A 22,800-nucleotide genomic window follows, 5' to 3' on the forward strand; every position below is an offset into this window, starting at 1 on the left:
AGAACGTTGGTGACTGCTTGGAAGTGCCTTTATTTGCATCTTGATATTTTATTTGTTGAGAAGAAGAATGGTTTCTCAGGAGTTTTTTTCCTTCTTCAAGTTTCCATTTGCTCTATTCCGATCCTGGCGGGAGATAGGGGTACAGTGCGAGACCACTGATAAACGGGGCAGCAGCAAACGACCTGTGGGTTCCCCAGGCTCAAAGTCAAGTCCGTGTTCAGTTTCTTACAAGGTGAGGCAGTGCGCGTTGGCACTACTAAAAGGCTCACCGCGTGTCGAGCATATTGAGAGAAACAGGTTTTGAAAGGACCGGTCTTGGTTACAAAATGAAGTATCAAAGTTGGTTTCTCCTGGTGCCCTCTGGTGGCAAGAAGGGGCAGCCTGCCGTGCTCTGACTGAGGCTACTGTGTGGGAGACTGCAACTCGCCTTCAGGTGAGACAAGCCCATGGACGGTGCACTTCCAGGGAAGTGTCTTCAGGTCAGGAGCCGTGCTGCTCCTTCTGAGAGAGGTGTTCCGATCCTCCCACTCAGAGATTCCCTCTCTACCTTGGTTTGTCACACGCTGCCTCACTGGGGCATCCTGTGATCCACATTTATTATTGACCCCCGGTTGTCAGCCCTTCCAGAGAAAAAGAAAAAAAAACCCACCAGTTGATTTCTACAGAAAAGACTTTAGTGTCGTTTGATTTTGCAGACGCTTGTGGTGGGAAGGGACTTAGCACTTCGTGGACAGAACTTCAAGTTTCTCGAGACAGAGACCGTGATTGCCACTGTGAAGAAGAAGAAGCCGCAGGGCGAACAGTTCCTTCTTCCCGACACTGAGTGAGATGATGACCATGCGCAGGGTCGGATCAAGAGCCAACGCAAGAGGCTACAGACTGGTCAGGCATGGATGCTCGATGCCTCCCGTCTTGCAATGGGGAGTTCCCTCATCCGCTTACAATCCAGAGATGCACCTTGGCGGGTGGTGGACGGACCCGGGAAAAGGCCCACTGTGCTCAGACAAGAGGTCGATGCTTAATGGTTTTCTGTGCGCGCTTCAGGGCCCATGTTGAGTTTCATAACTGGTTACAGAGTAGAAAGCTTTTTAACCGTTTGCAAATCAGCACTAGCAGGGGGGAGCACTGAAGCCCCAGGCACCCTGCCCGGAGGCTCCAAACTGGTGTCCGCTTACACTGAGCGGGTCCCGGCCTTCCCATTTAGATGGTCCAGCAGGTTCATGCAGACACACTCGACTGTGGGTGTAACTCCCTCTGCGTCCTCAAAACTCACGATAAAGAGGCTCATCCCTGTGTTGGGGCTGACGGAAACCAGTTCGGATTTGCTCAGGGTTGCCGGGAGGGAGCACTTAAGGTCTGACAGAAAATAACCGAACAGGGTTTTCATGTATGCTCCGTGGCTCACAACTAAGACACTGGCGGCTAACCCTGGGGCAGCGTCACCGCCACGGGAGTTTTTGCCCAGCGGAAATACTTCTGTCAGAGAAGATTCCAGAGAGTTGCCGGGTGCTTCTTGGGAAGGCTGCTCTTGTTGGCCTGCTTCTTTCAGGACCAGCTGACAGAGATATGAAAAGAAGTCTTTTCCCCGCAGTCTCACCTACAATGAAAGAGAGAAAGCAAGCAAGGGGCTCATTCTCAGCTGGAGTGATCTTAGCAACACGCGGAAACGGAAAACGTAACAGACCTGATGCTTCCCGAGTGCATCCACAGCAGAACCTCGTCTGTCTTTCTACCCATTCAGTGATTCCAAACAGCTCACCAGAGCGCTCCCTGCGAGTCAGAGACGACGGACGCAGATGGGGGACCAGGGTGGTGGTGGGGGGAACGATGACATCAGGGCCCGGCTTCTGCCTCCACTGCACTCACAGGCCAGTTAGGGAAATCTAGACGTAGCCGGAAACTTACAAAATAGTGCTAACCAGGAAGCTTTATTGTGCACTGTAGTTCAGCACAAAATTAATCTTTCCCTTAACAGAGTAAGATTAAAAAACAAGTCCTTTTAAAGAAAATTATGAAACCAAAGGGAGGGGGCAGTGGGGAGGCGCTGCCAAGGTGTTTCAAAAGCTTTCCAGACAGAAGGGACGCACCACGGTGATGAGGTCGGTAACAGGTGGCAGGGCGGGAGAGGTGGGGGGAGGGTGACCTCTTGTCTGACGTCACCTATCACTCCCCCAGAAAGGCACCCCACTTACTCGACTGAGGGCCAACTAAACCCTCTGCGGCTGGATCAGTTCTGTCTCCCAGCAACCCTACAGGAAGGAGCAGAGCTGGGCTGCCCGTTCGCTAACAGGAAGGTTTGCGGTTCAAAGCCACCGGCTGCTCTGAGGCTGAGAGCTGTCGTCGTTTCCTTCGGTGACCCAAGAAGGCGCCTCTTGCTCCACGTCGGAACATTCAGCCACGGAGAACGGGCTCCCGAGCACAGTGACACTCTGACAGCGCATGGGGTCTCCAGGAGTCACCATCACCTACGGCTGACCCATGACCAGCAAGGGGTGCAAACGAGCAACCCCGGGTTTCGAAATAGACAGGCCATTTGCGCACTGTGTTGATAATCAGGAAGCGATCACATTGACATGGGCCGTTATCACCAGCCAGTTTATGGACCAAGCAGCTTCCCAACTGCTCGGGCTGGAATGCCCTAAGACTCTAATGGATAAAGCGAGTCTGCTCTCAGCTACCCTGCGGCACAGAGAGCTTCACCCCAGGTGGCACTACATACCTGGTCCAAGGTCTCTCCTCCGGGCGGGGTGAATATGGTTATTTCTTCCTGAGCCGCTTTGGCCAATGCCCTTAGCTCAGTCAGCACCTTGCCTTCTGCAATCCCATATTTCTGCAAAGGTTTCAATGCATTAAAACAGCCTGAGACAGTTAGTTCATTGCGCCAACCTGGCCGATAAACACATGTGGGGTTAATTGAAGGGTGGAGGGATAAATGGCTCAGTGAATATTGCCTTTCTAGTTCTCAGGTCTCTTGCTTTGTGATGGTCGGACCAGGGTGCAGCTGCCTTAGCCAGTTCCCTGCTTCAACTGACAAGGCTCACTTCCTGCAAGACATCCCTGAGGAGAAGCCACATGGACCTACCCCGATGCAGCCCTGGGTACTGGAGACCCCTGCTAGTACTAAGATGCTTACACACTCACTGATTTTGCTTTCTCCCTGCAGTCGGCATCATAATGTGTGTTTTGTGAGATGGATTAGGACTTTGTGGATTGGTGTCGGACATCTGGGTTAAGGTTGAACTTGGTTTGTGCAGCACTGGGTTGGGATGTTTTCTTGATGTGCACTTAACCTTTATGTAAAACACTCTTACACATGTGAGTTTCTGTGGATTTGTTTCTCTAAAGTACCCAGACGCACACACAGGCTCAGACGCATTTGCAGACTAAGCACAAGTTCGTAGCAAACATGACTCCTCTGAACTGGCGATTGGAATCTGCTGAGCAGTGGGCCAGGTACCCTAGAAAATGTGGGCGATGCCCTGACTGTGCACATGGCACGGTGGGCCACACAGAAGAACGCAGCCAAGCCAGCGCAGGGTACAATCCAGAGAGGCGCTAACTCCAGAGGAGTGCACAGTCCACCGAGGCAGTAACACCACACCCACACGTATCCCCGGGGGCCTCAAAACAGCCAGTGAGACACATATTTTCAGCTCCGTCCTCACGCACACAAGGAGGCTGCTTTTCACAGAGGTGAAGCAACCTGCCTACAGATTCCCAGTCTCTAGTAAGCACAGCGGGGCGCCTTCAAAGTTCAGGAGCTTTCTACAGTCATTTGAGATGGAGGCTCTGAGAAAGGCTTCACAAATCGCCAACTAGGAAGTGGCCTAGCGAGAAATCACCAGTGTGAACGTGACGCTGGTGCCGTTTTTAAGGTCCCGGGGTGGAAGAGCAAGAAGCCGGGTGACACCTAGTACTGGTGGGAGAAAACCAACACTCTCCGGGATCACCCGGGAGCGCCATTGGTACTTGTCTGGAAGGCACGTTTCGGCAATTTGGTTTCTACAGTTTAGTAGCCGCTACCACCAGGCCCCTTCCGCCTGGTGGTAGCGGCTACTAAACTTGTAGAAATGCTCATGTGTGAGGAGAAACGTGGTCACGTTCAGTTGCACACCACACAGTGGGCTTCTTGAGTAACATCTGGACACTTATCGTTATGCACAGTCTGGCCACAACAGTCTAGCACCGCTTTCAGACAGAAACCCAACCAAACTGCTACGTTTGCTTTGTACAGAATGTGAAACTTAAGATTCAACTATGAATAAGGAATTTGTTGGCTAATTTAGGTTTTAAATGTAGTCTACTTATTTAAAATATTTAAATTTTTAGGAAACTTAAATATTAGAATGTATGCACAATTTGGCTACGAAGCTGGTCAATTTTCCAGGCCTGAAGTCCAAGTTCATATATCTTAGTCTGTATACAGAGCAGCTTTGGCTACAAAGCAGGGCAGTAAAAAACTATCACTTGCCGTGTCTTTACAAGAATGGAAACATTCATTTACTGAATGAGTATTCAGAACGCCACTCTTGACGTGCACGCCAGGCTGCGGGGCCTCACCAGGGCCAGGGAGGCTGTCCCCCAAGGCCCCCATCCATGTGGAGACACTGAGACAGATGATGGACGACTGACCACGGAGCAGCATGCCAAAAGTGGATCAGTGGAAAGACACAGAACCTAAGCCACAGTGATCTGACCTGGACTTGGGGAATCACAGACGACTCAGGTCTAAAAGGAACCAAGAAGTTCAAGGTCAAGTTTGCGGAGCTTGAGTTCCAAGCGGAATGGCCTAGACTCCGGTGTTCAGTGGGGAGAGAGAGCAACTCAGAGATCAATGGTCTAGAACATGGTTCTCATCCTTCCTCATGCCGCGACCCTTTCATACCGTTCCTCATGGGGTGCTGACCTCCCAACCATATAATTATTTTCGTTGCTACTTCATCACTGTCATTTTGCTACTGTTATGACTCGGGTGGCCCCTGTGAAAGGGTAGTTTGACAACCCCCTAGGGGGTCGCGACCCACAGGTTGAGAACCGCTGGTCTAGAGCCCTGGTTCCATGGCCTGAGGCCCTGTGTGGAATCTCGGCTCTGCCATTACTTGCTTGGTGACCCTGGGCATGGACTGAACCTCAGGGGTGTCTCCACTGCTGCGAGGGTGACGGAGAGCGTCCTGCTCACTGGGTTGTCATGAAGATCAATCTAGCGTGGCGCTTGGCACAGTGCCGGTGGGTGGCGAGCAGCCTTGTTCCAAAGGCTGATGGACTGAAGGCACGGTGAAGAGACAGGGGCCAGCCACGCACCAGGTCTCGTGGCCAGGTTAAAGCCTCTGGTCAACCTCTCCCAGGAAAAGGCAGCCAGTGAAATACTGGACACAGAGGTGCAGCCGTCACGCGTTCAAAGGTTCCCCAGGCTGCCACGTGGAGACTGGAGTGGACGAGAGGGTGTCCAACAGAAAACACAAGGACGGCCACGGTGACCGAGCAGAGGGATGACACCCATCGGCAATGGGATGGCAGCTAGTGGGATTGGAAAAGATGAACAGATTCAAGCGCAGCTGTGAGCTACAGCTGGCACGATGGTCATGAGATTAAGTGTCCGAGACCATGAAGAGTCAAGAAAGGAGGACTTGGTGACATGAGTAAGGCAGGAGCCAGCAGAGAGAGGGAAGCCCCGAGAGTGGGAAGTAGCTGACAGCCCTCCTGGCACTGCAAGGTGAACGGTGGACAGCTAGCCACAAGGTTGGCAGTTCAAACCCACCAGCCCATCTGTGGCAGAACTGAGGCTGTCTGCCCCTGCAAAGATTCAGTTTTGACCCCTAACATCAGCTAGATGGTAATGGGGCTGGTTTGGGGCTGTAGGGGAAACAATCAAATAGTAAGCAGTATGATAGGTGAGTGCGAAGCTCTGTTATGAGATCTAAGCTAAATATATGTGTGTGTACATGCATATATATAAATACATATACAACATCTCTTTTGTAAAGGAGAGAATAAGACTACATATATGATTTTACTATACAATATACTACAAATACACACACGCTATATGTGTTTTTTGTATGATGTATGTAGACATATACATACTTGTGCACACGCGCGCACACGGAGTGAGACATGTGAGAGAGACTTTGTGACAAGCGTGCCTTGTTTTTCCAAGTCTCTCAGGTTTTCCATCAGGCCATGATACAGTCCCATCACTTGCCTCTCACTCTCAACTCCTGGGCGGTATGTGACGGGTTTCCGCCTTACACAGTGCGGGAGTTACATCATCTGTTGTCAATTTGAGACTTAAGAGTGAAGGGGTGGAGTTGAGCCTGTCAAGCAGGTTGCAGTTTGAGGACCTCCTTTGGAGGCTCTAAGGATATCAATAGCTCGCTGAAGGTGGGACACACACACGCTCCCTGCCAGACATTCCTGACGATGAGCCTGGTGGAGCTAGGCTGATGGAGCCAGAGCCCTGGAGCTGGAGGAGCCATGTGGCGACCCCTGCCAGCACTGGGATGCTTGCACCACCACTGGATCCACAAGACTCTCCACCTATTAGCCTGTGACCTTCCCGCATTCGGCATCATTGCATGGCTGCACGAGTCTAAAGAATTTATGGACTAGTATTGACATATGGGGGTGATATCGGACTTAGGACTTCATCTGGACTGGATTGCGACGTTTTCTCAATATTCAATTGCTTTTGTATATAAGGTTTTTTGTGATACACATAAGTGTGTTTATGAATTTGTTCTTCTAGTCTACCCAGACTAACAAATGGGGACTCCCACTGTCACATGTTTTCCTGTATTTTCAAGGCCTTGGCCCAATGCCTTAAGTCAAGGGAAAGGCTGACTGACACAGCCCCCAAAGGGTCCAGAGGAAGCAAAGAAGATGGCCTAGCTAAGGCAAATGCCTTCTCCGGCTATGTGATAAAAGCCCCACCCGACCACCCCCACCCAGTTTTTGTTTGTTTGTTTGCTTGCTTTTTAAAGTAACTTTTGAGCACTTGTCCTCAAGCAGCGAGTCTTTCCAAGAGCATTGGAGATGAAGTGCTACCGTTTTAGACATGAAAGGAATTAGGAGTCACTGACTGGTCGGGAGCCCTGGTGGCACAGTGGATCTCATGTGGGGCTGAGAGCCACAAGGTCAGAAGCTCAAACCCGCCAGGCTCTCCAAGGGGGAAAGTTGAGGTTTTCTGTCCTGTAAAGGTCCACAGCCTTGGAAACCCAAAGGCGTTCTACTCTGTACGGAAACAGAGGATCATAAGGGAGCACCTCACTTTTATGTTAAACTCTGTCCTGTGGGAAGGTCTTGGCAATACATCCTGCACCTATGATGGAAGGCAGGCATCCACTATGGTATTGATTATTAAATAATAGGACGCAATATGTGGCCATCTGTAACCAAACTGCTTACCCTTTCTCGAAGTCTTGAATCATACATCACAGTCATATCCTTGCAAAATTTACTCTTCTCCAAAATCCCATGCATGGTCTGGAAATCAAAACACAGCTGGGTCATGAAAGTCATCATTCTAGCCCAAAGGTCTAGGACTTCCAGCTCTGTCAGACCTCTTTTGCCACAGGTCGAGAACAGCCCTTCTTTTTAAAATCACTTTTATTGGGGGCTCTTAGGGCCCTTAAAACATTCCATACATCAATCGTAACACCTGCTGCCATCATCATTTCCAAAACATTTCCTACTTGAGCCCTTGGTATCAGCTCTTTATTCCCCCTCCCTCCCTTATGAACGAATCCCTGATCATTATATATTGTTGATGTTATTTCATGTCTTACACGATTCGTGGTCTCCCTCTGCTTTCGTAAGGCTGCTTCAGGCGCACGCTTACCAGCGTGAGGTCTTTCTTTCTGCAGCACCCTGACACTTCCTTCCCTTGGCCGGAGGGGACCGCGCATCTGATTCCCAGCCCTGTGGGAGCTCTCGGGATGCCAGCTTATGGTTCTTCGGAAGTCCTCTCTCCTGAACGTGTCCTTTAGCTTGGCTTCCAGCCGAGCCACTCTACATGTGCCAATTAACATCTCACCTAATACGAGGGGTCCCGGGGCCCACTCCCATGTTTCCTGTTAACACCCTTCTCTGGTCGTCAGCCCCACAGATTTTAACGATGCTACCTTCCCCAAACACCACGTTCCAGCTCTCCAACTCGTCGTGACCCCTGCGGTCACCTGGATTCCCGCATCCCTACTCTGGACATTGCTTCAGCCCCTAAACCACGACCATCTGCATGCTCACCCTCATTCAGCCCTTCGTGCAGGGGCGGTGGGACATGTTCCCATGTTGCCTGACGACTCTGTCTGGAAACACGTATAGTCGACCTTGTGGCTTGTTTTCTAGTGTTTAAGGGAGATCTAAGACTAAGTCTCAAGCCCTCTTAAATCCCTCATAGTTGCCAAAGTCATCAGCCATCGAGTTTCTCATTTCCACATGATATTTTATATTTATAGAAGTTGGTGTGTTTTTTTAATACTAGAAAAAGGGTCTTTGGGGCCATTCATTTAACTATCTTTCGTCATATTTTGCTTCTGTGGGTTCCCTCCCATTGACCCTACTTCTTTTTGATTTCCCCCCCCCCCCAAAGCTACTCCAATTTGAAAATTACCAAAATAAAATAAGGAAAATGGACAGGAAAATCAGCTCTCAGTCAGGGGTGGGATTAGGGGTGATGGCGTCTCTGTGTGATTGACTCCCCTACAGCCTCTGCTATCCCATTTCCCAAGGCTACACCACAGGGGAGACTTCTGATCCCGTGGCCATAGGCTTGCCCCGTCATGGTACCTGCTTTGTCCGGATGAGGTCGCTGGAGAACGCATGCGTAAACTTCACCTTGTGGAGGAACAGCCCCGCAGCCGCTGCTTGTTGGAACCCCGTCTCCGAAAGGGGCTCATCTATTCCTTGTCCTGTGGCATTAAGAGAAAGAACAACGCTTGAACTGTCAGAAAATTTAGAAGGAACCCCATTAAATGACATGTAAAACACTCTCCGTTGCATTCAGATTCCCTTAGGTGATTGCCCACATCACCGTTCAGAGAACTGATGACCAGTAAGACGAACCCCCTTTCCATAAAGGCGAAGTGTTGCGGTCACATAGTGTGCTCCTCGGAGAAGCCCTGAGCCCTACTACACCTGTGACGGGGCCTCAAGGGTTTGGCTGTCACTTTGTACTCTGAAGCCAGCTGCTCTGCAGGTGAACGATAAAAATCTGCTTCTGTGAAAGTTACAGCATTGGGAATCTTAACTGAACAGCTCACAGACATTGATAAGAGTCACAATTAACTGGTGACAGTGGCTTTCGGTGTGACTGTAATACTTGGAAATAGAGTTCTCTTCACAATATTAACGAGGCCATTCCTGCACACGCCACAATCAAGCCAAACCAAACTCACTGCCATCACGGCCAAGCCACCTCTTAGCAACCCTTAGGGCAGAGTAGAACTGCCCCTGTGGACTTCTGAGACTAACTTTCCACAGGAGTAGAAAGCCTCGTCTTTCTCCCGAGGTGGTTCCACACTTCTGGCCTCGCTATTAGCAGCCCAATGCGGTGGTGGTTACATAATGTGGTGTCAATTTGGGACTTGAAAGGATTAAGAGTGAAGGGGTGGAGTCTCGTCAGTCAATCGGATCAGAGCCAATGAGGCCTCTGTGGGGGCATGGCCTTCTCCTGAGGATTCCCAGAATTTTCCTCCTTGGAGGCGGGAAACACTCTCTTGGCTCACTCCCTGTGAGACATTACAGACAGGGAGTCTGATGGGAACAAGGAGGCGGCCCCTGCCAGTGCTGAGATGCTTACAACGCCACTGGATCCACATACTTCCCACCCACTGGCCTGGGATCTGCCTGCATTCGGCGCCATTGCATGTGGTTTGTGAGTCTGAGGAGGACTTTATAGATTGGTATGGGACAGATGGGCTCATATCCGACTTAGGGACTGGATCTGGACTGGGCTGCGATGTTTCTTTCAATGTTGAATTTCTCTTGTATAGAAACCTTTCTTACACACGTATGAGTGTCTACGAATTTGTTTCTCTAGTCCGTCCAGACTAAGGCAACCACCAGGGCTCCAGACGTGGAGGCCAGCAAGCACCCGGAGAAGGGCGGCTGGTCACCACCATGTGGAAATCGCCAAGGAGCCCAGCACAGTGGGGACAAGGGAAGCTGTGCCAGGCTTTTCCCCCAGAGTGGCAGAGCGTCTTCCCCTACAGCAGGGGGTCTCAACCTGCCTCATGCCACGACCCTTTCACACAGGTCAAGGTGGTGACCCCCAACCACACAATTATTTTCGTTGCTGCTTCATCACTGTCATTTTGCTACTGTTATGAATAGGGCGACCCCTGTGAAAGGGTCGTTCTATACCCAAAGGGGTCGCGACCCCAGGTTGAGAACCGCTGCCCTAGAGCCAGTATCCTGAAACCAGACTTCTAGCCTCCTGGACTGTGACAAAATGCGTTCCTCCTTGTGACGGCCTTGTGACGGCCTTGCACGTGGCCTTCTGCCAGAGCAGCACTAGGAAGTGCAGACACACAGCTATCTGCGTCTTTCCAAGGGTCATTTTCCCCACGAGAGAGAGAGTTAGATGATGGCATGGGCCAAGCTTTCTTAAGCCTTTTCCCTATTGGCTGTAGTTGATTCACTGACTCTGCGTCTATGTTCCCGACTTGGGTGGTGTCTTGCAGTGAGCGATCACTGGGTTTCTTCCTGTCCCCTTGGCCATCTGTTCAGTAGTCTAACTGGATGGCTTTTCGTCTGTTTTCTGCTTCATTTCAAAAATCCTTTCAGGAGCAAGGCTGGCTGGGCGCCCCACAGGCCCATTCCATTTCAAAAGAATGAAACGGAGGCGTTCTACTCTCGTGAAGAGCTGCAGTCTCCGGAGCCCACAGGGCAGCTCGACCCTGTCCTGTAGGGGGCTGCGAGACAGAACCCACGAGAGAGGGGCGAGGAGCAATATACTACAGCTTAGCAAGGGGGCCTACGGGAAGGCTGCCGCCAGAGCACGGCTGGCCATCTGTCTGCTCCACTAAAGGTTACAGCCTAGAACCTACAACAGCTCCACTCTGTCATGGGTCCCGATCTAACAAGAAAGAAGAGCGCCGGGTGGGGAGGGACCGGAGCGCAAAGGATGGCTTGGGTGGGGACGTGTCGTTTAACAAAAGTTCACTTAGCAGTCTTGTTTCCAGAAGGAATTATGTGCCCTGGATGTGAAAATAAAAAGTTCCCCCATCGGAATAAAAACCCTAAATGCCTTACAGCCAAAGCACAGAAAGTGTGTGTCTGGCAGAAGGTTCACCTCAGAGAGTCTTTAAAAAGTCAGAGCTGGCTCTCAGGGCGCTCAAGATCTGAGCCCATGTTACTAGAATGAGGGAGGCAAAATCTGTCATAATAAAATTAACAACTCCATTGAAGGGTCCTCTTGGTGACGTCGCATCTCAGTTACTACTGAAATTAAAACAACTATCTCAGCAAAAAAAAAAAATTCCCATTTTCACCAGTCAGTACACTTTATGAAACTTCCAAATACGGAGTTATTTTAAACCTAGGCAGCTATATTTTAAGACATCTAGACCCACTGACTATCTGCCGACGGGGCCACGTGGAAGCTACTCACAAACAAGAGTTTTGGCACCGAGTTTACGTGGGACAGTTCTTCCTCTTAGGTGACAATTGTTCGGATTATATTTGATTTCATCATGCTTAAATCCCATAATCCCAATTCACAAGCCCCAGGTCATGCCACCCCCATCAAATCTGATGAATTAACATATCGCAATAACACTACAGGGGTGAACTGACATCGCAGGTGTCTACCAACCTTGCAGTATTTTCTCCTTGTTAAATCTGGTTTCGCCACTAAAATAAAAGGGAAGAAGGGGGAAAACATGATTACCGAATTATGTTAATTTAAAATTAAGAATCCACACTAATGATTAAAATCAACAGAACCCTGAAGGGCAATGGTGTATCTTATGAACCTTGTAAAACACACACTTCATCAACAAGCCCATGGAAACACGATTTATTTGACGCTAACATTCCGTATTCCACTCTGCAGGGGAGAATCCCCGAGTGGGGTGAATGGTTAATGTGCGGGGCTGCAAACCAAAAGACCCCCGGGAGTTCCCCGGGAAGAGTCTGGTGCCCTACTTCTGGAAAACCAGCCATTGAAAACCCCATGGTGGAGGAAATGGGGGGGGGGCTCTTACTAAGGGGCCTTGAGTTTCTGTGAGCGGTGGCAGAACTGCAAGGGCAAGGACAGCGGGGAGGGTGGCACAACTGGAAGAATGTAAATGCGGAACTGTACATGCATGATTTTCTGGGGTCCTAGGAGCTAGATGGCCCCTCAAAACTAGTCCTCTCAGAGGACCTTTAAGTAAGGTGACCAGACTGCCCGCTTTGGGCAGGACAGTCCCAATTTCTGACAATTTTCCCCAAGTCCCATGGCGTTTTTTAAAAGTCCCAATTTTTGGAAAGAATGCACGACAAGCTAGGGTAGACGGTTTTCGGCTGCCATGTGGCTATTTTGCCAGGATGTGAGTTTTATCAATGGTGTACCACTTTACCAATGTCAAAATCGGGTCACCTTACCTTTAAGCCCCAAATACCCATGATATCTTGGAGTAAGTAGTAAGCGATCTCTGCCTGGAGCGCTGTGCTTGTTTTAAAGTGATCTATCTACATATCTGAGATCTGAGATCTATCTACATATCTGAGATCATATCTATCTACATATCGGAGAACTGGCCACCGCAAGCCCCAGGGATTGGATTAGCAGCGTTACAGGGCAGGGGGCTCATATTAATTGGGGGGCACACACCCAACTCCAAAGGAAGCTGAGACTGGTTGTACACCTGGAAGAGGATAATTAATGTCACTACAGTGGAGAACCTTGGACCAAATAAGCCACCAAAATTCTTCAGAAAAAAAATTGGAGCATAATAAGAAAAAAAGACAAGCTCACCGCCGTGAGTCATTTCCAACTCATAGCGACCCTACAAGACAGGGGAGTATGGTCCCTGTGACTTTCTGAGACTGTGACTCTCTCTGGGAGTAGAAAGCCCCCTTTCTTCTGAGGAGTGGCTGGGGGTTCCCAGGTGCTGGCCTTGCGGCTCACAGTCCAATGTGTAAGCTCTACGGGACCAGGGCTCCTGCATGAGACGCAACAAGGGAGCCTAGTTTAAGGGGCCAGGCTGCGAGTCACACTGGGGTAGCTTGTGTGTTTGGGGCGGGGGGAGGGGATGTTCAAAGCTTAATGACTGGTATCTCGAATACCAGCAGGGTCACCTGCAGGGAACAAGTTCCAGCAGAGCTTCCAGACTAAGAACAGACGGTGTAGGAATAGGCTCAGCATCATGATAAACAGAATAAAAATTGGAAGTTGTCAGTCATTTCGTCTTGCTGGGATCCACAATCGGTGTTCATGGAAGCCGCAGTCAAGACATCCCATGAATCACTGCATTGGGTAGATCTGCTGCACAAGGGCTTTAAAGTGTTGAAAAGCAAGGAGGCTGCTTTGCAGACTAACGTGCACCTCTGACCCAAGCCGTGGTATCTTCATGTGGAGATATGAAATATGCATGCGAAAGCTGGGCACTGACTAAGGAGATGAAGAATCTCTGCATCTGAAGCGTGGTGCTGGGGGAGAACATTGCAAGTGCCGGGGACTGCCAAAGAACAGATGTGTCTTGGAAGAAGGACAACCAGACCACTTCTTACACACCCGAATGGAGAGATTCCATCCCATGGACTCTGCACATGTTGGCAGGAGAGACCAGTCACGGGAAAGGGCTATCACGCTTGGTCAAGTAGAGGGGCAGTGAAAAAGAGGAAGACCCGTCAGATGATTGACACAGTGGCGGCACCAATGGGCTCAGGCACAGGGAAAATCGTGAGGATGGCACGGGACCAGGCAGGGTTTGTTCTGCTGTGCAGAGGGTGGCTGTGGGGGCAGGACAACTTCATAGCACCTGGCAATGAGTCAGAATTTACGTGACGGCAGTGGGTTTGGTCGGCTTGGTTCCCACTGCAATGAAATTGGATGGTTGAGACAAAGAATTTAAAACCTCGTTATTAGTATGTTATTAGTTCTTGGTAAACAATGAAAAGGTTAGTGGTTCAAAGTCCCCTAGAGGTGCCCCAGAAGAAAGGTCACAGGCGTGAAAGCTCAGCGGACCCACATGTCTACGCTGCCACACACGGGGTAGCCTTTAGTGGAATCGACTCCAGGGCAGCTGGTTTATATGGCCCTGTAATAAGAGTTGGCCTAGTAGAGGTACTGGGTTACAGAGTGTACGAATCTTCCGCTTTATTAAATAATGCCAATGGGGCTACTACATTGCAGGAGGACAAGGAGGCTGTCTGCTCCCACAAAGACGTAAGAAACCCACAGGAGCAGCTCTGTCCTGCAGGGTCGCTACAGGTCAGAATTGGCTTGATAGCAAAGTTAGATGCAGGAGCCAAGGAGCACCGGTGGTGCAGAATTAAGTGTGAGGCTGTAAGGGTGGAGTTGATGGTTCAAACTGACCAGCTGCTCTGAGACAAAAAGATGAGGCTGTCTGCTCCCGGGGAGATGTACAGGGTGGAATCCCTCTGGAGCCGTTCCCTCCAGTCCTGCAGGCTCACCAGCGGTAGGTTTGGTGTTCGATTATAGAGCTGCTGCCCACGGCAGCAAGTCTGGCTTCTCTTCCTTCTTATAATGGTGTCCCGCATTCTCATTTAGTAGTCACTCCACATCATTTACTTAACATCAATTTTTCTTTGAGTGGGTGGCTTATCAACATCGATCTTCACTGGCTTTTCTGCTCCGTTTACTATGGAGACTGCAAGTTCCTGCCCTGCTGCTTCAGAAGCACCCGTTTTACAGGGCACAGCCGGAGAGAGGGCCTGTCGTGTGAAAATGCCCCGTGCCGGGGGCAGCATGGGACATAGTACAACCTTGGGGAATGCACGCGGCCTATGGAGGACCGCTGGGCAACGTGGAGCAGAATCGGAACTCTGCAGACCCTGGTACCCAGCAGGCCCAGCCCCGGGACACCTGCATTCAGCGCACTGTTAGAAGGCTATTTGCTGCCGTTGTTGTTCGATGTCTCCGAGTGGGTTCTGACGTCGTGCACAGCGGAAGGAAAGAGTGCGCTGTTCTCCGTCATCCCTACAACGGTTCTAATGCTTGAGGCCACTGCTGCAGCTGCGGTGCCAATCCATCTTGTTGCGCCTTCCTCTTTTTCACTGCCGCTCAAACATCATGTCCTTCCCCAGGGGCTGGTCTCCCCTGGTAACATGTCCAAATCGCCTAAGACAACATCTCATCATCCTTGCCTCGAAAGGGCATTCTGGGCGTCCTTCTTCCAAGACAGACCAGCTTGTCCTTTAAGCAGTCCATGGTGAGCCCAACCGTCTCCTCCAGCACTACAATTCAAATACATCAATTCTTCGGCTTTCCTTACCCATCGCCAACTGTCACATACACATGAGATTGAAAAGGAAAAAAGGAAAGGTCAGAGTGGGCGTCCACAGAGACTCTGACACACACTTCATCGTCAAGTAGCTAAAGCCAGTGGAAGAAGCGACGACGTCAAAGGGCTGAGCAGGAAACGTCAAAGGGCAGCTTGAAGAGACAGTCAACTATGATAATGATACATGCAAATGCCCATTGTCAGAAACCAAAGAACGAGCAAGACATGTTCCAGGGAAAGCAAGGTGCCGGTAAGAGGGAGAGGATGCTACGCCCCCTCTACCCCCCTTGGACAGGAAGGTTCAACATTTGTATCTGCACAAAGCTACGCCGGGAGGATGAACCAGAAACCAGTCAAAGCAGACACCTGTGGGGAAGTGCCGGAAACCCAGGAAAGACTCGGGAGTGCTGTCTAGGTTTTTAAGTGTCTGGATTTGTTAGCCTGAGAAAACCAACATAGGATTAGTAGAAGTTTGTGAGCTGGCTAGAACCAGTACCGCTGATCGTGGGGAAGCGAGAGGGCTTCTAACCACGGTCGGTAACTCCCACTGGGCGACAGGGCGGGGCTGTGCACAGGGGTAATGGACTCAAAGAGCACATGGAAACAAAGGGGTCCAGGACCCCGGCGTGAGGATTGGTTGGTTTTGCCACTCCATCGGGTACAAAGGAAACCATCGTAGAAGCAGGAACAAGGAATCCCAAGCCCATCCAGGAAGAACCCAGAGCAGAGTGCCCGTGACGTCTAAGCAGGATGTGGCAGCAGCCCGGCACGCAAGAGTCCGAAGCCCTGAGACGGCGAGGAAGCACTGAGCAGGGCGTTCTAACACTTGCCCGAGCCGGGCGGCATCCGAGGGAGACGTGCCCGTGGCACAGCTGTGAGGAGCTGTGGACAAAAGCACTGTATCCTGGTGCTTTCTGAGCCCAGTGTGCTAACGGGTTAACTTTCCTGATAGATCCCATAATCCCAAGCAGTGCCGGGAGTTCTGTGTGGTTACGGGCGCGGGATTCTGGAATCCTGCAGAGGAGCAGCAGGCTGCAGGTCAGAAGAGGATAAAGGCCATTGGAGGGCAGAGCCGTGTCTGAACTCAGCACCGTCAGAATCAGCCTTAAGCGAGTGTACAGGCGGAGACCCCTACTCCCTCCTCCTGAAGCCCGGGGTAAGGGATGGCCTCTGAGTCGTTTCTTCCAAGTGCTGGTTGACTCTCGAAAATGATTTCTTAATCTCCAAAAATCACCCAGAATCCTATGGTCTGTCTTTACTGTGGAATTTAAATTCTATAAAAGGACACGACTGGGAAGCTCCGTTTCAGTGTAATTTTTTAAAAGACAGGCAACAAACATACTATAAACCGGGGCTTTAAGAAAGAAATCTTTTCAATGAAGAGCAGGGCGGGTGCTACCCTGCGATATGAGTGGTGTCCATTTGGAGCCTGTAAAAGGTTGGTCATAAGACAGCCTCTTGGCACCGCGTCTGGATTCGTGCAGAGTCAGGTGTTCTGTTTTGGAAATGGATCTCACTGCGATTCTGAAAGGGGGTGGTGTTACTCCTGACACCCTTCAGAATATATTCCTCTGACCTTTCTGTTCCCTCCACCTTCGCTGTGGCTGCCCCCCGTCAAATGTGGGTTAAGGGAAGCAGACTCACAGGCCAAACTTGCCATCTACTTTCCTCCCTCCTTCCCTAAACTTACACTTAAATGGTTGCTGTAAGGATTTGTACACAATCTCCTGATAAAGTTGATAAAAGCTATGAAACGAAAGACTTACGTGGGTTTTTTTTTGGGGGGGGTGGGGATTCTATGAGCTGTCTTTCCAGGTTATTGACAGTTACTGAGCAGATGGCGGGAGCCCTGGTGCAAGTGGATGCACGCTGGGCTGCTGCCTGCAAGGTCAGTTCCAAAGCACCAGCTCCTCCGAGGGAGAAAGAAAGGGCTGCCTTTCGACTCCTGTAAAGATCTGCAATCCGGGGCAGTTCTACCCTGTCCCACAGGGTCACTGAGAGTTGGCATCGGCCAGACGGCAGTGAGCGTCCTCATCCAGTGGATTGACTTCCTGTCTCGGCTTCATTTTCTTGGCGAGGCCAAGGCTTTAAAAAGCAGCAGCAACAACAACAAACCGCCTTTAAAACACGTACCAAAAATAAAAATAAAACACGTACCATCCTCGTGGCAGTAACTTTGTAGCCAATCCCATTTCCAGCAAAATCCAAAGGCACCCCACCACCACCACTCCCTATTGCCCGTGTTTACAAAGTAAGTTTGTTTTTTACACTAGAAACTCCAGGGGGCCGGTGTACATTCCAGCTCACAGTGACTCCGTGCATGCGTGTCAAGAGTACAGCTTGTTCCACCTGGTTTTCAGTGGCTTTGATCTCTAGGAAGTACACCTTGCTTTCCAAGACGCCTCTCTGCTTACTCCCATGGAATGGATCCTGACTCCTAAGCACCTTCTATTCTACAGCAGTGGTTCTCAACCTTCCTCATGCCGGACGTGACCCTTTCATACAGTTCCTCTTGTGACCACCCCCCCCCAACCATAAAATTATCTTCATTGCTACTTCATCACTGTCATTTTGCTCCTGTGATCCATCGGGCGACCCCCACAGGGGTCGAGACCCACAGGTTGAGAACCGCTGCTGTACAGGGTTTCTGAGATTGCCCGTCTTTACAGGCACGGACAGAGTGGTTGGTGGGTTTGATCTGCCAACCTCAGCAGCCCAATGCGCCTAACCACCCTCAGCTTCACCAAGGCACCTCTGGCTGCTCCAGAGGGCTCACAAGGGATAACGCCTCCTGTGGCTCCGGAGAAGTGACCCAGATGCAGTTTCAAGAAGTGGCAGGACCTTCAAAGATGCCGCAGAGATGATGGGGGTTCATGTCCATGTGATAGTCACAGATGCAGTGTTCCACCACGGTGACCACAGAAAGTTACCGTTCCTTCAGAATAACCATAGGCCTGATGTGGGACATCTGCAACTTTCTTTCCCCAAATGCCCCACGGTATTATGCCAAAGAGAGAGATTATGGACATGAATGGAGTGGAGGTCCAAAAGATGTAATGTTATGGGAAGGAACCGTGTCCCCAACTCTGCAGCTATAATCCCATTTGGGAGTCATTTTCTTTGTCGTATTAATGAGACCAGATCAGGTTAGAGTGTGTTTGAAACCCATCACCGGTGCTGAGATGGCAGATGCCACGTGACATGAGCCCAAGAATAGAAGCTGAAAAGGGACAAGGACCTTCCCCCAGATCCTCCGGGAAGAGCCTTCAGTATTCCACCTGACCAGTCTCTTAACGTCATTAAAGCCACTCACTAGCGGTATTCCTGTTATACCAGCACCGAGGAACTCAAGACTGAAGACGGTAACCCCAGCTCATAAAGGGTTTGGATAAACTTACAGAAGTTGCTTCAAAGGCGTGTTCTTGCAGTGCCTGAAGAGGTACTGTTCAGTAAGATTATTCAACTGGTAAAAATCATCTCAACACGTGTGAATCGTTCTGGCTGCTTCCTCTAATACTCATTGTATTGAATTCGGTTGGTAATCCCCAGAAAGCTTGTTTTGCAAGCTGATTCCTATGGGGTGTTCCATATCAAAAGCCTTCTGAAGATGTAAAGGGAAGTCACCCTCATATCTGTGTAATTACTGTCTATCGGAGCCCTGGTGGCAAAGTGGTCAGGCACCAGGAGGTTAACCGCAAAGTCAGCAGTTCAAAACTGCCAGCAGCTCCTAGGGAGAAAGACGAGGCTCTCTGCTCCTTCAAGGAGTTACATTCTCAGGAACCCACAGGGGGCTGTTCTACCCTGTCCTAGAGGGTCACTCCGAGCTAGAACTGGCTCAATGGCAGTTTGACTGTCTATTAAGGCTCCTCCAGCAGGAGATGGAAGCCCCTGACAGAATGGGGCGCCTCTAGGCACAAAGTACTACAGGGCTGGGTAGGGGTTAGTTAATGGTGGGATAAACTCTGAGGGAAGGATCTAAAGTGAGACTATGTTCTTTTTCCAGGTGAGAGGGATGTACCAGTAAGGATTTACAGCCTTGGAAACCCAATGAGGCAGTTCTACTCTGTCCTATAAGGTCACAAGGCATCAGAATCGATTTGATGGAAATGGCTTTGGTTGGATATTTTTCTAGGGAGACTTTAACCTCCATTTCTGACAACTTCTGCATTTCGATTCTCTGTCAGAAGTTGCTGGCTGGATCAAACCACTTAAAAAATGATCTCTAACTTAAAGGAAGCAAGATCCTAGGCCCTGTTCCCAATTAATTGCATGACCTTAAATTGGCCCCCAAAGCCTGCTACAAAAATGGAGAGGAAGAGAAGAGATATGGAGGAACAAAATTTCCAGTTTGGCATTAAAATCCTAAAAATATAACCTGAGATGACCGCCAAGATTAGCTTCTTGAAAAGGGAGAACAAGATAGAAAAGAGAACAAGAGAGAGAGAAAAGACAGAAAAGAGATCAGTTAAAGTCAGCTTCAGAAGGTTCGACCATATTAACATTCTTTCTGAGCTCAAGGGCAGAAACAATGGTATCCTGTTTCTCTCTGTAACCCAATAGAACTTACTGAAAGACCCTGGCCCCATAAAACGACACATATTGGAGGACTGTTTGCATTTTTATTACAGCTGTCCCTAGAGAAATATAAACAGAAGGAGGAAATTCTGGCTCAAGGCTCCAACATCACTATGAACGCCATTCTGACTTAGAAGCCCCCTAGGGCTTCCTGGGCTGTAAATCATGACTGAAGCCGACAGCTACATCTTCCTCCTGCAGTGCAGCTGGTGAGTTACAACAGCTGACTTCTCCATTATCAGGCAAGCTAACCACTGTCCCCCTAGAGCGCCTTCCTGGTTCCCTGCGATTGGTCAGTGGCTGAATTTTCAGAAGTAGATCACCCGGGAAGTAGTGGGTATGTGGAACTGCCAGCTGCTCCTCAGGAGAACGATGGGCTTTCTCCTCTTGGAAAGGGTCGTTGTCTGAGAAGCCCGCTCGGGCAGTTCCACTGTGCCTGACACAGTCACTATGAGGCCGAGTGGAGTCCGTGGCAAAGAGGTTGGAGGAGTCTTATGAAAAGCAGCTCTTGGGTTGTGTGCACCAGCCACTCCTTGGGAGAAAGTCAAGGATTTCTATTCCCGAAGGAGTTAGTCTCAGAAACCCACAGGGGCAGTTCTACCCTGTCCTATAGGGTGGGTCACTATAGGTCAGTGGCAGTGTATTTGGCCTTTTTTTTGAGATTACCATAAATGAATAGGATGACCAGGCCTTTCTCCCCAGGTGCCCCTCAGTAGATTAGAATCTCCCACCTGTCCGTCAGCAGTCAAGTGCTTAATTCTTTGCATCACCCAAGGACCCCATAGAAAACAACAACAAAGAAAAAGCGAAACCTACTGCACCCTGGAGTCAATTCCGACTCATTGTAACTCTATACCCTGACAAGAGTAAAATTTCCCAGACTATAAATCTTTAAGAGAGCCGCCAGCTTCCGCCTTCTCCCAGCTGCAGCTGATGGATTTGAACCACCGACCTGGCGGTTAGCAGCCTGACAATTAACCCACAGCACCAGAACCATATATATATTTTAAAAGTAATAATAACCACTGCCAGGAGTAGACGCTGACTCATAGCGACCCTCTGAGACAGGGTACAACTTCCCCTGTGCATTTTCAGGACAGAAACTCTTTATGGGAATAGAACTCCTCGTGTTTCTCCAGCGGAGCCTGCCAGTGGTTTCGAACTGCTGGCCTTGCAGTGGGCAGCCCAAGGGCTCCTAGGAATCCACTTAGAGGTCCTTTAGTCCTCAACTATGCTTGTCCCCCTCCGCTCATGGAGCTTTCACCATAACCCGGTGAGGTGGGCACGATCTTGACCTCCATGCTATGGAACGGGAAACTGAGGCCCAGGTACAGAAACCCTCGCTGGCGCTGGGGCTGGGCTTGCTCCCAGCTGCGGCGCTCCCCCTACGAGTTTCACTTTCCAGCGGCAATCCTAAATAAGCGGAGGGAGTTGGGTCAAAAGCCTGAAGACATCTCAGCCTCCCGCGGCAGCCGGTAATCTGCAGTGAATATAACAGTAGTTGCAGGAGGCTTTGCGGTTCGCTGACAAGAGGGCGGCGGCCCTCGGTCCCCTCTCAGAACTGCAATCTCTGGAGAGGAGGAATAAATCTCAAATTTAAGCTTGGGGGACCGACTGCCCCGGCCACCGAGGGGCTCAACGGAGACCGTAAACCGCGTCCAAATACCCCTGGTGGACGAGTACTAGGACCAACTCCGCGAGAGTCACCCTGAGAGGTGGGTTGGCTTCCTCGGGTTTTAGCTCAGCCACCAGCGCGCTGGGCCGCCGGTCCCCTCCCCAGGCTGCACCGAGAGGGCGAAGGTGGGGCCGGCAGCAGCCAAGACTTGGCGAAAAAGTGCCGAGACCACAGCTCGGTCCGCAAAACTGGAGGTCTGTGGGGGATGGCACATCACTGTCCCTTCACCCACCCCAAACCGCCCCCGACCGCGGAGCCGGGAGCGGCGCAGCAACACTCACTGTCGAATAACGGTCAGGGCGAAGCGGGGCATCTTCCTGGGGCCCGCGAGGCGGCGAGGCAATGGCCACAGCTCGGCGTCCTGCTCCCGCAGCGTGGGACCGCGGCGCGACTCTGCACTGCGGGCGGACAGCTCGCACGACTTCCGCCGAGCCCGACCTGCCGGCCGGCTTGGTCCCACTGATGGGAGGCGGGCCCTCGCGTCATCACAGCGCAGCCAATCGGGACGGCGGGAGGCTGCAGCGGCGGCGGCGATTGGTGGAAGCCGACGCCCCGCCCAGGACGGTGGCGCTTGCGCCCCTGCGCGCCGGCCTGTGATTGGCGCGCGGCAGGTGCGTGCGGACCCCCGACAGTCCCCCGAGGAGCAGGGTTTGCCCAGGCAAGTCCAGAGCTGGCAGACTCGCCTTTGAGAAGGATGCCAACCCCCCGAGCTTTACCTGATTTGACTTGAGGCTGAAATGAAGCCAGTCGCTTACAGTTGGCAAGGCTGAGATACACGCCACCCATCCGAGGAGGTTTAGCCACTGTAGGCTGCAGGGTCAACAAAAGGCAGCAAGGTCAGATCCATTGGGCTAGACCAACCCGGTTGCAGACCCCAACTCCGCCACTTAGTAGCTTTCATAGCCTACAGAGTTATATTACCTGCCCTCAGTTAATAGGTGGGTAAAATGAGGTTGCCAAATAAGGGTATCCTGGCTGCACTGGAGTTATGCGTTGGTCAGCGGATCAAGATGACCAGCTGCTCTGAGGGAGAAAGAAGACTTTCCACTCTCACAAGAGAGTTAATGTCTTGGAAACTCACAGGGGCAATTTTACCCTGAA

At 50.7% G+C, this 22,800-nt stretch overlaps 1 protein-coding gene across 1 annotated transcript; it reads right to left on the reverse strand.

Annotated features, from left to right (window-relative positions):
• Nucleotides 1–10: 10 nt before the first annotated feature.
• Nucleotides 11–22,241, reverse strand: TIGAR (TP53 induced glycolysis regulatory phosphatase). The gene is made up of 6 exons (XM_075552194.1): nucleotides 21,981–22,241; nucleotides 11,813–11,850; nucleotides 8,785–8,906; nucleotides 7,405–7,482; nucleotides 2,720–2,830; nucleotides 11–1,597 (listed from the first exon to the last, which is right to left on the reverse strand). Exons 1-6 carry the CDS (start codon nucleotides 22,010–22,012, stop codon nucleotides 1,172–1,174), a joined length of 807 nt encoding a protein of 268 aa, XP_075408309.1. The 5' UTR covers nucleotides 22,013–22,241; the 3' UTR covers nucleotides 11–1,171.
• Between the last annotated feature and the right edge of the window lie 559 nt (nucleotides 22,242–22,800).

Source organism: Tenrec ecaudatus, chromosome 6 (genome assembly GCF_050624435.1).
Source record: "Tenrec ecaudatus isolate mTenEca1 chromosome 6, mTenEca1.hap1, whole genome shotgun sequence".
NCBI lineage: Eukaryota > Metazoa > Chordata > Mammalia > Afrosoricida > Tenrecidae > Tenrec > Tenrec ecaudatus.

Excerpts from the sequence above, each read along its gene's own strand:
- TIGAR (XM_075552194.1), bottom strand. The coding sequence starts at position 22,012 with ATGCCCCGCTTCGCCCTGACCGTTATTCGACA. Across the intron at positions 8,907-11,812 it reads CAAGGAGAAAATACTGCAAG|GACAAGGAATAGATGAGCCC; the intron begins GTTGGTAGACAC and ends TTAATGCCACAG. Across the intron at positions 7,483-8,784 it reads ACCTCATCCGGACAAAGCAG|ACCATGCATGGGATTTTGGA; the intron begins GTACCATGACGG and ends TTTGATTTCCAG.